This window comes from Suncus etruscus, chromosome 7 (assembly GCF_024139225.1).
Source record: "Suncus etruscus isolate mSunEtr1 chromosome 7, mSunEtr1.pri.cur, whole genome shotgun sequence".
NCBI classification, from domain to species: Eukaryota; Metazoa; Chordata; class Mammalia; order Eulipotyphla; family Soricidae; genus Suncus; species Suncus etruscus.
In genome coordinates this window covers 110,637,312-110,651,570 of record NC_064854.1, presented here as the reverse complement: position 1 = coordinate 110,651,570, position 14,259 = coordinate 110,637,312, and the positions used below count along the sequence as shown (strand labels likewise).

At 42.2% G+C, this 14,259-nt stretch overlaps 1 protein-coding gene across 1 annotated transcript; it reads left to right on the top strand.

Moving 5' to 3' along the window:
• The first annotated feature begins 220 nt into the window (after positions 1-220).
• On the top strand, positions 221-701 carry LOC126013912 (60S ribosomal protein L22-like 1). Its single transcript, XM_049777121.1, has one exon. It carries the CDS (start codon positions 232-234, stop codon positions 595-597), a length of 366 nt encoding a protein of 121 aa, XP_049633078.1. The 5' UTR covers positions 221-231; the 3' UTR covers positions 598-701.
• The last annotated feature ends 13,558 nt before the right edge of the window (positions 702-14,259 follow it).

Genomic DNA, 14,259 nt, shown 5'->3' with positions numbered 1-14,259 from the left:
GTGGGTAGGGCATTTGCCTTGCACATGGTGGGCCAGGGTTTGATCCCTGATGCCCCAGATGAACCACCAAGCACCACCAGGAGTGATTCCTGAGTGTAAAGCCAAGAGTAACTACTGAGCATTTTGCAGATACATACATTTTGCATGATAGAAAACTGATGCATAGCCATTTAGCCATTTTGCAGATAAAAAATTGATGCATTGCTCTCGGATCGCCACCTGGACTTCAATATGGCGCCTAAGGACAAGAAGCCTAAGAGGGCAGCCTGGAAATTTAATTTGGATCTTACTCATCCTGTAGAAGATGGAATTTTTGATTCTGGAAATTTTGAACAGTTTCTACGGGAGAAGGTTAAAGTCAATGGAAAAACGGGAAATCTCGGGAATGTAGTTCACATTGAACGCTTCAAGAACAAAATCACTGTTGTTTCTGAGAAACAGTTCTCTAAAAGGTATTTAAAATATCTTACAAAGAAATATCTTAAGAAGAATAATCTTCGTGATTGGCTTCGAGTAGTTGCATCTGACAAGGAGACTTATGAACTTCGCTACTTCCAAATTAGTCAAGATGAAGATGGATCTGAATCTGAGGATTAGATGGAGTCTTCTCATATAAGGCTTATTATTGGTGTTTTAAAATGAAAGCCAAAGAAATAGAAATGGACTTGTGGTTTGTTGGTGAATAAAAGATATACTTGGAATGTTAAAAAAAAATTGATGCATAAAGAGGCTAGGAAATATGACCAATCAAGGGCACTTAATAGTGCCTGACTAAAACTCTCTGTAATTTCAAAGCCTATATTCCCTCTGTTATTCTAACAGAGCATAAGCAGAATTCCAGTTTTGATGCAACATCATTTTTATTAAAGTGATTGCAGGTCTGTATTATCAGACATTTGTTTGTTCTGCAAGGAATCTTCAGAATTAGTCGAGGTGCAGACTTTCCCTAATTAAAAAAAATTTAATCATCTTTTCAACATGAATTATACTATGTCTTAAGGTTGAATTTATCAATAGTTTCCTTTGTGGTCTTTTGTAAGTCTTTTGTTTTTATTATAAAAACCTCCCGAACACTTGGTATCAGAAAGATAGTACAGTGGGTAGGGCATTTGCCTTGCACACGGTGGGCCAGGGTTCAATCCCTGACACCCCAAATGGACCACCAAGCACCATCAGGAGTGATTCCTGAGTGTAGAGCCAGGAGTAAATCCTGAGCATGATTGTGTGTGACCTAAACCCCATACTTTCCCCCTAAAAGAAGTATTTCCAATCCCAAGGTTTTAAAACATTGGGGCAGAGAGCTGGTACACCATCTAAGGCACTTGCTTTGCTGACACCACATAAGGTTCACCAAACACTGCCAAGAGTTATTCCTGAGTATAGATCTGAGAGTAAGCCCTGAGCTCAGCTGGGTCTAGACCAAACCTCCCAAAATGCTCACCCACTTTTTTCTACAGTTTATTAATTTCTGTTGCTTATTTCTTCTCTTATTTATTTCTTAAATCTTTGATCCTCTGGATATATGTCTGAGGAATAATAATATACAAAATATAATATTTTAAATATCTTTACTATGCAAAAATGCTATTATATTTTTCTAGCCTAGAACTCATTGTTGGACAGATCTCACAAGAAAAAAGTAATTTCAGGTATCTCTGTCATAATGTGACAAGCCTGAACCATTGTCCATCTTATGGGAGTTTACAGTTGTATGAGCTCTAAGTCACATGGCTTAAAACTGATAAGAATAGGGATCAGAGAAATAGCATGGAGGTAAGGCGTTTGCCTTGCATGCAGAAGGACAGTGGTTCGAATCCCAGCATCCCATATGATCCCCCGAGCCTGCCAGGAGCGATTTCTGAGCATAAAGTCAGGAGTAACCCCTGAGCACTGCTGTGTGTGACCCCAAAACAAACAAACAAACAAAAAAACTGAAAAGAATAAGGGAATCCAAGGAAACCTTGGTCCTTAATTTGTAATTTGTTTTCTGCTGTTGTTGTTGTTTTGTTTTGTTTTTTGGGTCACACCCAGCTTTGCTCAGGGGTTACTCCTGGCTCTACGCTCAGAAACCGCTCCTGGCTGGCTTGGAGGACCATATGGGATGCCGGGATTCGAACCACCGACCTTATGCATGCAAGGCAAATGCCTTACCTCCATGCTATCTCTCCAGCCCCTAATTTGTGATTTTTGATTAATCTGGCTTCTTTCAAATCAGGAGTTGGGGATTAATTCTTGGGAGTTCAGGATTTGCTCTGCTTCCATCCATGCTGGAGGAACTTGAAGTACTCAGATCCTAACTCATTCTAACTTCAAGGAGAGACTCTAAGACCTCACACAGGTAAGTCAAGTTCTTGTACTTGAGAAACATCTGTGGTCACTTGGGCTCTTCTTTTAGTCTTGGTTTGAGTTTGAGGGCTACACTGGTGGTGCTCTGCACTCAGAGATTACTCCTGGCAGGCTCAGAGGACTGTATGATCAGCTGGAGATCTAACCCAGGTCAGCCACATGCAAAGCAATGGCCCTACCCACTACATTGCTCTGTCTCACTTTAGGCTCTTCTTGAATAAGTATCATCCAAGATAACATGAATTTTCAAAATGTAGTTTTGCCCATTTACACACTGAAATCAAAAACCTATAGCAGGGGCCAGAGCGATAACACAGTGGTAGGGCATTTGCCTTGCACTCAGCTGCCCAGATCAGGCCTTGGTTCGATCCCCAGTGTCCTATATGGTTCCCCAAAGCCAGAAGCGATTTCTGAGAGTATAGCCAGGAGAATATACCCTGAGAGTCACAGGGTGTGTCCCAAAATCTTTCCCTCAAAAAACCTATAGCAGCCCGCTAGACACTTTGACAGGCACATCCTATGTCTCTCTGCTGTTTCCCACCCTCCTCTGCTGCAGCCTCCAAGTTTCTTCCTGCTACCTGAACAAGTTAGGCATTTCTCACAGTAGGACTTTTATCACAACATCCTCTTTGACTAGAAAGTACTTCCCCAAGACACCCTAAAGCACTTCCAGGCTTCTCAAATGTTGCCTCTGAACCAGAGACATAATACAAGACTAAAGTGCATATCTTGCATGAGGCCACCTTGGTCCTTTCTCAGAACCATGTTTGGATGTATTCAGGAAATATTCCAACCACTGCCAGGGGTCACTCAGTAGCACATAGTCAGAAATAGTTCCTGAGCACTCTGGGGTAGGGGGATCTAAGCAAAAGTTACCTATTAGGAAGCCCACTTTAAGTCCTCAATTTTGATTTAATGTCACCTTCTCCCTTTTATCTCCAAACCCACTTTGCCAGCCTCAATTTTTGCCATTAATTTATAGCTTCTAAAATAACATTTTAAGCTCTGTCTTCCCCAACTTGAATGCTATCTGCATTTACAAAGAAGGTACATTACATCTATGGTCAGGAGCAGAGTGCCTTTCATACACCTTGCATGCACCACAAATCTTTGATGAATAAATAAATGAAAGGTTTATTAAATGGGAATCTGCAGAGAGCAGTCTCCAAGTTGAAGAATAAAAACTATTGGGCCAGAGCAATAGTGCAGTGGTAGGGCGTTTGCTTTGCACGCGGCTGACCCAGAATGGACCTTGGTTCGATTCCCAAAATCCCATATGCCCCCCCCAAGCCAGGAGCGATTTCTGAGTGTGTGTGGCCCCAAAACAAAACAAAACAAAAACCAAACAAAAAATTATTAAATCCATGACTGGGTTAGAAAATATTGTGAATAAATGTGCACTCTTTTTTTTTGGGGGGGGGTTTGGGCCACACCCGGTAACGCTCAGGGGTTACTCCTGGCTATGTGCTCAGAAGTTGCTCCTGGCTTGGGGGACCATATGGGACACCGGGGGATCGAACCGCGGTCCGTCCAAGGCTAGCGCAGGCAAGGCAGGCACCTTACCTTTAGCGCCACTGCCCGGCCCCTAAATGTGCACTCTTTTCCAAGAATTGAAGAATATAGTTACAGGAACTCTACCCAAAGAAGCAAGACAACTATTAACTCAAATTGTACCAGTTACACAAGAAATAAAATGTAAGGCAAGAGAGATGGCCTAGTGGACATACATGTCCTATATGTTCAAGACCCTAAATTCAATCCCCAACCCCACATCCCACCACCCCCAGCATGGCTGGTGTAGCCTTGGTGGCATCCTGCTCTACTGAATCTAAACAGCATCGTATCACCAGGCTGAGCATCAAAGTTTCTTTTTTTTCCTTCTTTTGGGCGGGGGGAGTGGGTCACACCCGGCAGTGCTCCAGGGTTACTCCTGGTTCTACACTCAGAAATTGCTCCTGGCAAGCTTGGGAGGACCATAAGGGATGCTAGGGATCAAATCTGGGTCCGTTCCAGTTTGGCCACATGCAAGGAAAATGCCCTACCACTGTGTTATTGCTCCAGTCCCTAAATATCAAAGTTTCTGGCCCAATGAGCCATGAGTGTTTCTAGATCACTTGAGCATTGCTTGGGAGGCTCAAAGTGCCATAAAGAAAACAAACAAAATGTGAATAAATTGCAAATAATATGCATGTTGTGGCAGTCATTCCTGGGTACGGTTGTACATTGTTAGGGTATGTGTCTATGGGAGGAAGAATGGGGACTGAGTGGCAATGAGAGTAGGACATAACAGATGCTGTAGCACCTCAGAAGCTGCCAGAGCCACTGTTTTCTTGACCCAAACAAACCCCTCCTTGTTAATGATTTCAGTGCTTTTTCTACCAGAATTAAACCTCCTCTAGGATGCTCTGAGAAAAATGTGTATGTGCAGCTTCTTCTTAAATAAAAGGGAGATAAATATTAGTATCCAACACAGAGAAGTAGCAAAAGGGAATTAGATAAAAACCTCAGGATATGAAGGTGTAAAATGGGGGTCACTAGATAATAGGATTATCCCAGAGAGGAACACATGGAGATCTGTGATGTTAAAGAACATACTTCAGCAAACCATAAGTTCTTGAAGAATGTGAAGATTTAACTATTTGAGAAAAGAGAATGAGACTTGGGCTGGAGTGATTGTACAACAATCACTGTGGGGTGTTGGTACTATCATTGTACCTACTGCAAGGTTGGGGTTTTGCCTTTCAGGGGTTTGATCCTCAACATCCCTTCTGGTCTCTTGGACCTTTCCAGGAGTGATTCCTGAGCTCAGATCCAGGAATCATCTCTGAGAATTCCAAATGTGCCCAAAACCAAAAAAAGAAAAAAAAAAAGATGAGAAAAAGAAGTTGTGACAGTGAGGGCTTTTTATCTGCAAAACAATATACTCTGACCAGTGCAAGGTAGGTGGACGATTTTATAAGAACAATACTTTTCTAGACTTTCAGCAGCACTGGTGTAGGTTTTTCACTGAAAGAATAACTTTATTTGTTCACTCATTATTCATTGATTTATTTTAGGCTTTTGGGACAGACCAGTCTGTCTGTACTCAAGACTTATCTCCTATCTCTATTCTCAGGGATCTTCTAAGTCCTTGGGGGAATCATCTGAAGTACCAGGGATTGAACCCAGACTGGCTATGTGGAAAGCAAGTGCCCTACCTGCTCTGCTCTCACTAATTGAGGAACAGCTTTAAATCCATAGCAGACAGTGAATTCTGACAGCAATGAATATTCACAGTTGCACAGAATCAACTAATAGCAGTGGATGCAGAAAGAATATGTGCCTCTAATGTGGTGTATACCTGCTAAGTATGTATATTGGTGTGTGAGTGGTCATGTGAATGTGCAGGTGGGAAGGGGAGCTCTTAACACCCAGACACGTCCACGGTGAGGCATCAGCACCTTCACACTCTGTCCTCAAACTCAGGCTACCTCTAGCCCTTGTCCCTGGTGGCAGCAATTACCAAGCTCTGGCCCTGTATCTCTCAAAGCCCTACAGATCAAGAGGTGACGCAGCCAACATTTTCACCTACTTTGGAAAGTCAATTGTAGGTGCCAACATCACCAATTCCTCTGCTTCCACAGAGGCCATGGGTTCAGCTGTGTCTGCCGAGACCAATGATGTAGTTGTTTCAGCTGAGAGCACCCAAGCCTCTGGTTCCACTGAGGCCACTGTGCCCCTTGATCCGCTGAGATAACTGACAGTGTTGACCTCTATGACCTCCAAGTTTATGGCCACGCTGACACTAGCCACACTGCCAGACCTGCCGCTTAAGCTCTTCTAGGTATTACCAAGATGGTTGCTGTCACTGGTATCACTGATGATCCTGGATTTACTGAGATTTCCAAGACTTTTAAGGTCACTGGATCTTCCGAGGCCACCCAAATTGCTGGATCCACTCAGTCTGCCAAGACCATGTAAGTCACTAGGTCCACCACCCAAACCTCTGTGTCCACCGAGGCCACCCAAACACTAGGTGTGCCAGATCTGCTGAGGCCACCCAAGCCACTGGGTCCTCTGAGACCACTGACACTGGTGTACAAACCCAAGCCACTGGGTCTTCTGAAGTCACTGAGACCACCCAAGCCACTCAATCGTCTCAGTTTGCCAAGGCCACTCAAGCCACTGGATTTGCCGAGGTCACCGAAGCCATTGGCTCCATTGAGATGATCATGGCCGCTTGATCCATTAAAACCACTTATGGTGGTGGTCTCTCCAAGAGCATCGAAAGGACTGGCCACAAAGCCTGGGTTAGTATAAGTATTGATTTTAGTTTTTTGTTGGGGCATGAGATGTGGGGCTGAGAGGGTGTCCTTTTTCTTTGGGACCTGGGTAGTGGATTATTGGAGGAGGAGATCGGTCTCGATACCTAATGAGTTAAGAACTGAGGGTAAGGAAAGTTAAATAAGGAGAGATATCAGATCAGAATTGGGATTTCTGAAGGGGGAGAAGGGATAATATGTAAGAGGGGCTAAGTCTGGTATCAAGCAACAGTCCGAGTTAGGAAGAGTTGGTAAGAAGGGCCACACCGCGTGAGTGAGCAGGGGTGTTGGTTGTCTTTTCTTGCCGGGGATGAGGTGTGGGTTTGAATGGGTGTCCCGTCGCTTGGGTGCTGAATACTGGTTCGTTAGGGTAGGAGGTCAGTCTTGATGCCTAATAGATTAAGAACTGAGGGTGAAGAATTTTAATAAGGTGGGAAATCTGGATGAGATTGACGAGTAAAGGGATAGTCGAAATTCTAACAGGGGGAAAAGGGGGAAGTATATGGAAGGGGGAGAAAAGAGCAAATAAGATTAAAAAGAAAAAGAAGAAAAAATAGTGAGAAGATAGGAGTAAAGAGCAAAGGAATGTTAGTTTTCTTGAATGTGTTCTATGAGTAGGCCCTGTATTATAAATCTGTAGGTCACAGTTGTTGCTTTGGTGATCTGGCTGGTCACGTACTTCAGGTCCTAGAAGAAGGTATAACCTAGAAATAAAGGGTATGTTAAAGAGTTTTATCGAGACCTCTTCATATCGCAAGCTGGGTATGGTATCTCATGTGACTGAGTCCTTAGGTTGTCCACCCTTTGTATCCAAGAACGCCTGGGACCAGTGGCGAACAGGTCCGGCCTAAAAATAAATCTTTTGTCCATATTCTTTTTTCTTCTCTTCTTTTTCTTCTTCCTCTTTCTCCTCTTCTTTCTCTTATTCTTCCTCCTGCTCTTTTTCCTTATCCTCTAATTTCTCTTCCTCCTCTTTGTCTTTTTCCTCCACTTCTACTTCTTTTTCTTTCTCCATTTTCTTCTTTGTCTTCTTCCCCTTCTTCCTCTTTTCTATTCTTCTTTTTCTTCTTTTCCTTCTTCCTCTTCCTTTTCTTCTTTATCCACCTCTTCTTCCTCCTCCTCTTCTTTTTCTTCTTCCTCTTCTTACTTTTTTCTTTTTATTCTTATTCCCCTTCTTTCTCTTTTTGCTCCTCTTTTTCTTACTCCTGTTCCTCTTCTCACACATTCTCCAACTCTTCTTAATATTCTCTTCCTGAGTCTGTGGGACTCCAATGATTTTTAGGTTGTTTCTGTTGAGTTTATTTTCATCTGTTCAGTTTTCGAGTAGTTTATTCATTGTCTGATCATTTGCTTTAAGGTTTCTTTCTATTCTATTCTGCTGTATGGAGTTGCTCTGCATCTCATCCTCTGCCTCACTGACCCTGTCCTCAGCTGCTATAACTCCATTGGAGAGGCTCTTTGTAGAGGTGTTCATTTCATCTACCGAGTTTTTCAGACCCGTTATTTCAGTGTGGAGTATTCTGAGTTCTATCATTGTCATCTGTTCAGCTCGATCTATGCATGCTTTGAGTTCTTTGAGCATCCTCCAAGTGAATACTCTAAACTCCTTATCTGAGAGGCTAACTAGGTGGTTGGTACTTTAGGTCATCTTCATTCTTTATGCATGGTGGTGTCCTGCATTGCAACACTTGTATAGTGGTTTTTACTGTATGCTGTGCTGTGGTTCATGGGTTAGAAGATGCATACAGCCGTGGAGTGAAGCGAAGTGGCTGTGCTACTCTGGCTCTATCTTATTGTGGGGGGGGGGGCTTACCAGATTTGGGCCCTGGAGATTGTGTTCAATGGCATCTTCTTAGGTGTCTTGTGCAGAAAAGCCTGTATGTTTCTTTAGATGTATTTTTTTATTGTGCATTTCCTTATGTAAATGTAGTTTCCCCCATCCCTTTTTTGGATTTGTTTAGTAGGAAATTCTAGTAGATAAATTTCTCTTGGATTTTGAGTTCAGAACCAGGTTGTAGGGATTGTTTAGTTTGTTATTTTTACCCTCATATGCACCAGTAGTATCAGTAGCATCCGGTGGCATTGTTTGTTTGCATAGGCACATTAAAATGGGAAAATCGGGGCCTGGAAGGTGGCGCTAGAGGTAAGGTGTCTGCCTTGCAAGCGCTAGCCAAGGAAAGATCGCGGCCACGGTTCAATCCCCCGGCGTCCCATATAGTCCCCCCAAGCCAGGAGTGATTTCTGAGTGCTTAGCCATGGGTAGCCCCTGAGCATCAAATGGGCGTGGCCCAAAAAAAACAAAAACAAAAAAAAAAAAAGGAAAATCTTAGGTATAGAAAGCTTTTATCTAATAGAGATAGAAACTCCTAAATTTTATCTTGCAAAGAAGCCTTTTACCCAGAACATTTGTCATAGTGACTTGACTTAGACTTCAGTCAATCAGGCATTGGCCGTTCAACCCCAAAACTTAAATCCCATCTTTGGAATGGCACTATCTTTTGAACCAGCAACAGGAGTCAAACGTCTCCCAGGAAAGACCCTAATGCTGTCATGGCACCAACATGCTCCAGAATGGGCTCATATGACATCTTAATATGACACATGATATCCTTATATAACTTGGAAACAGCAACAACTGCTTTCAGGGCAGGGTTGCCTGCAGCACTACCTAAGTGTGAGATGAAACCAGAAGATGTTCCATATCACTCTGACTTCAATTTAGGATCTGTGCAAAAAACAAAATCTCTTATTACTGAAGCCTGACTATGACAGTCATGATTGAAGAGAACTTTTCCTGGGTCCATAAAGACTTTGGAGTTTGACAACATTTTGCCCAGAGCTGTAGTTAGTCTTATGACTGGATGCTTCATGGGTAAGGATACCTGTTTTTAGTCCAAGGTTTTTCCTTTTAATTTTCCTCAACTTTTGTTGCACTCATGCAAAAAATAAGATGAGAAGTTTTTTTTATTCTAAAAGAGGCAATATATCCTTAGAACCTGCCAGAACTGACCCTGAATGTAAAGTCTGGAGTAAGCCATGAGCATCACTGGGAGTGAACCAAAAAAATGTGGGGCCAAAGGGATAGTACAGCAGGTTGGGTGCTTGCTTTGCATGCAGCAGACTTGAATTAGATCACTGGCATTCACATAGTTTCTTAGCATCTCCGGGAATAATTTCTGAGTTTAGAGCATCACCCCCACAACAAGAGGTGAGGTGAACTCAAGATCCTAGCAAAAATGTTTTAAAAAATGAGGGCTTGAGTAATAACAACAGTAGAGCAGATAGACCCTTGCCTCTGGGTTGGTTATTTCCCAGCATTCCATATAGTTTCTAAGCCTGTGCCAGGAGTTACTCCTAAGTTCAGAGCTAGGATTAACCCTTGAGCACTGCTAGGCATAGCCCAAAAACAAAAGCAAAAAAGAAAGAAAAATCATCAAAGAATCGGACATGATCAAAAACTGATTATGATGACAAAGTATAGTCTATAGCTTTAATAGACTTTTATTGACTACAAAGCATAAAGGAAAGCCCATGAGTACAGTTAATATAGCCAAGGCTGCAAAAATCATACATGACTGGCACATTCCAGTTTCTGGTTCTTCCAGTTCAGATTCACAAATGACATAGGTTGCAATTCCTGGAGGATATAAATAAAGGGGATTCTGTGACTCACAGGCCCTTCCAGAGGTGGTGATGTCCTATTAGGCCGAGTGCACAGCCTGCTGACAGACTCTCCAATTCCCACACAGGAGACCCATTTCCAGTCAAATCTCTCTCTCTCTCTCTCTCTCTCTCTCTCTCTCTCTCTGTCTCTCTTTCTCTGTCTCTCACTTTTTAGCACCATTATCATTAATTGCTGAAAAATCAATTGAACCCTGAGCTGTTGTGATTTGGTTGATCAAAGTTGCTCTTTGCTCCCTATTGACAACCCATTATTGACCTGTAAATCACCCAGCCCATCAAGCTCTTGGTAACTATTAACTCGATTTGACTGGATTAACCAGTTTTAGAAAGCCCCTTCCTTAAGCTAGGGTCTTTGTAGTTTCACAGAGGAAAAATAAATATGCATCTCCTTTGTTGCATACAGCCCCATGGAAATGAAAATGTTTTGTGGAAACAGGCGATAGGCACTAAGGACCGTCTGTCTCTCTCTGTTCTGCTTGCAGGGTTATTTTAAAATCATACTTTCTTCTCTTATTATCAATGTTACCAGCTCTTTTCTATTCAAGCCTGGTTTTATTTAGAGATCCTACCAAAGCAGGCAGCTCTCCTCCTCCTTTTCAAGTCTGTACTTTTTCTTTTTTTGTGAGAGCATTTGACTCTGAAAAGGACGTTCTGTTTTAGGGCACAGGATTCTTTCACTCTGAGCAGAACTTAGCTCCGCAGGCTCCCAAAGGCTGTGGACTGTGATGACTACTGTGCCCACTGCAATAAAAAAAAAAAAGTTCCTCTTAGTGTATAATTAACTTTATCTGCTTGGCTGTGTGAGATGCTCACTTGTAATTACATGCACTTCCAGCCTTTTCATTGAATTTCAAAGACCTGATGGAAAGGACCTCCCTGCCTCTGAGCAAGATGGGTCTGTGTTGTTCTTCCGGGGGCACATGGGGGATCCACCCTGGTAGGCAGGTATTGATGTGACTTCTCAGGACATAGACTTTACAGGAAGAATTTTCTGGGAATGCCCAAAGTGTCAGTATGAATGTAGCATGTGCCAATCAGCAAAGCACACTCATTTCTCCCCAACTCCATTTGCCCCTATTGGGCAAGTCTATTGGATGGAGATGGAATGCGCTTATTCCACAAGCCAGTTATTATGGGAAAGTTGACCCATACCTGATGTATGTTCTTTATCCATTCCTAAAAAACACTTACATGCAGAAGAGTGTCCTTTATAACACCCAGCATGATGCATTTCACATAATTTTACTGTTATATTGATTAGCTGAATGAATATTTATTGATTTCCTTCTTTGAGCTTAGCTCTGACCTAGGTGCTGAATACAAAACGGACCAGTTATTACTAGATTCATTGAGTGTAGGTTGGTGGGTAAGGGATGGCATAAAGACAAGTAAACAGAAGAACTCCTTAGCAAGATTACTGAGGCAAGAATAGTGAAGGCGGGGCTGGCGATGTGGCGCTAGAGGTAAGGTGTCTGCCTTGCAAGCGCTAGCCAAGGAAGGACTGCGGTTTGATTCCCTTGAGTCCCATATGGTCCCCCAAGCCAGGGGCAATTTCTGAGCACTTAGCCAGGAGTAACCCCTGAGCATCAAACGGTGTACCCGAAAAAAAAAAAGAATAGTGAAGGCATCACTTTAATGGAACAGAAATGGAAAGGGAAGGCTTTGAGATGCAGTGACATGGAGACAGAAATACAAGACATGCATTTTTAGTTGTTAATTGTTTTGGAGCCACACCCAGAAGTGCTTCTGGCTCTGCACTCAGGAGTAACTCGTGACAGGCTCAATGGACCATATGGGATGCTGAGGACTAAACCTGGGTCAGCTGCATGTAAGGAAAACTGTACTAGCTTTCAGCCCTTTTTTGTTCTTTTTATTCAGGTTCTTTTTTTTTTTTTTTATCCAAGTAACTTTCAGGAAGTTCTGGGGTTCCTCTTGGTGATTCTCAGCCAAGTGAACCAACAGTTCAATGCAAGGACCCAAGTATGCAGTGTTGCTTGGACCCTGCATTGTTGGAAGATTACCTGAGCATTTCTGCTGGTGATTGGGACCCCTCATAGTCATATCAGCAGTACTCAGGCCTTAAGAGCTGTACCCTGCAATGCTCAGAAGACAATGTGAAGTGAAGGATCAAACCACGGTGACCATATGCAATGCAAGTACTCTAACCCTTGTGCTATCTTCCCAGTGGTAAGCTTATCTTTTGTTTCCTTTACCATTTTAACTGAGGTGCCATGATTTATAATTTATAAATTTATAATAATTTGTGCCCATATTGTTCCAACACCACTAGAGTGCCGGCTTCCCCCCATCAGTAAACCAAGAAACCTTCTCACTCAACTTCCAACCCCAGATAAGCTCCAGTTCTGATAATAAAAGGATCTTTATTTGATTGTGGAGGTGGCACACACTGATAAATAAAGCTAAACTCCTGAACATCAATGATAAGTTGATATTGTACAGCTATTATTATTACTATTGTTATTATTATTATTATTTGGTTTTTGGCCACTCCTGACTGTGCTCAGGGTTTACTACTGGTTTTGCTCTCAGGAATTATTCCTGGCAGTGCTTGAGGGACCATATGGGGTGTGGGGAATCAAACCTGAGTTGGCTATGTGTAAGGCAAACTCCCTATAAACTGTATTATTGCTCTATTATTATTATTATTATTTTAATTGGCATCATCTGTGCTCAGAGTTCTTCTGGATTCAGATATTACTCCAAAGTAGTTTGGAGAACCATCTGAGTGCTAGGAATTAAACCAGGGTCAGCGATGTGCAAGGCAAGTGCTCTACCCACTATACTATCCCTTCACTCCAGTTTGATTATCTTTATGGATTTTGTTTATTTTTTGGACCATACCTGGTAATGCTAAAGTGTTATTCCTGACTCTGCACTCAGAGATAATTCCTAGAGGTGTTTGGGGGGACCATATGAGATGCTGGGGATTGAAGTTGGTCATAGTCATGCAAGGCAAGGCCTATATCTGCTGCATTATTACACTGGCCCTATATATTTTTTATTTTCCTTTTGAGTGGAGGAGGCACACTTAGGAATCACTGTAACAATGCTCAGTGAGCCATATGGGGCACCAGGGATTAAACTGTGGTTAACTATATGCAAGGAAATCACCCTTCCTACTGAAGTATTTCTCCCATCTAGTATAGGGTTATCTTTATAGGAACTTAATATCTTCTTGCTCTATGGCAAATTACCTTCCTTTACAAAAAGCTTCACAGGGGGCTTTGGGGGCATTGTGCTGGGTAGGTGGTTATGTGGTGATACTGCTGAGGAACAACCTCTCTTTACCTTTAAGTCTTTTTTTAAACTTAATATTTATTCCAATCAACTGCTTGTTCTGGCATTAGTGTGCTTGCTTTCTGTCTCTTTCTCTCTTCAAAACATTTACTTTGGGGGTTCCTTCAACTGATCCATATGAAACTGCTCTCTTACACTTATACATTGTTGTTTTCTTTTTTTTTCTTTTTACCTAAAAAAGCTACCTGTCTACCAAACCAATTTATTCTTTTTTTTGCTGTTGTCATTTTCTTTTTTTATTAGTATCTTTATTTAAACACCTTGATTACAAACATGATTGTAGGTGGGTTTCAATCATGTAAAGAACACTCCCCTTCACCAGTGCAACATTCCCATCACCAATGTCCCAAATCTTCCTCCTACCCACCCCACCCCCACCTGTACTCTAGACAGGCTTTCTACTTTCCTCATTCATTCACTTTGTTACGATAGTTCTCAATGTAGTTGTTTCTCTAACTACACTCATCACTCTTTGTGGTGAGCTTCATGTCATGAGCTGGACCTTCCAGCTCTCCTCTCTTTTCTTTCTGTGAATTATTGCAAAAATGTATTTTATTTTTCTTAAAACCTAAAGATGATTGACACTATTCTGTACCTATCTCTCTCCCTC

What these genes read in the sequence shown, in the direction of transcription:
- LOC126013912 (XM_049777121.1), top strand. Translation starts at nt 232, where the DNA reads ATGGCGCCTAAGGACAAGAAGCCTAAGAGGGCAGCCTGGAAATTTAAT.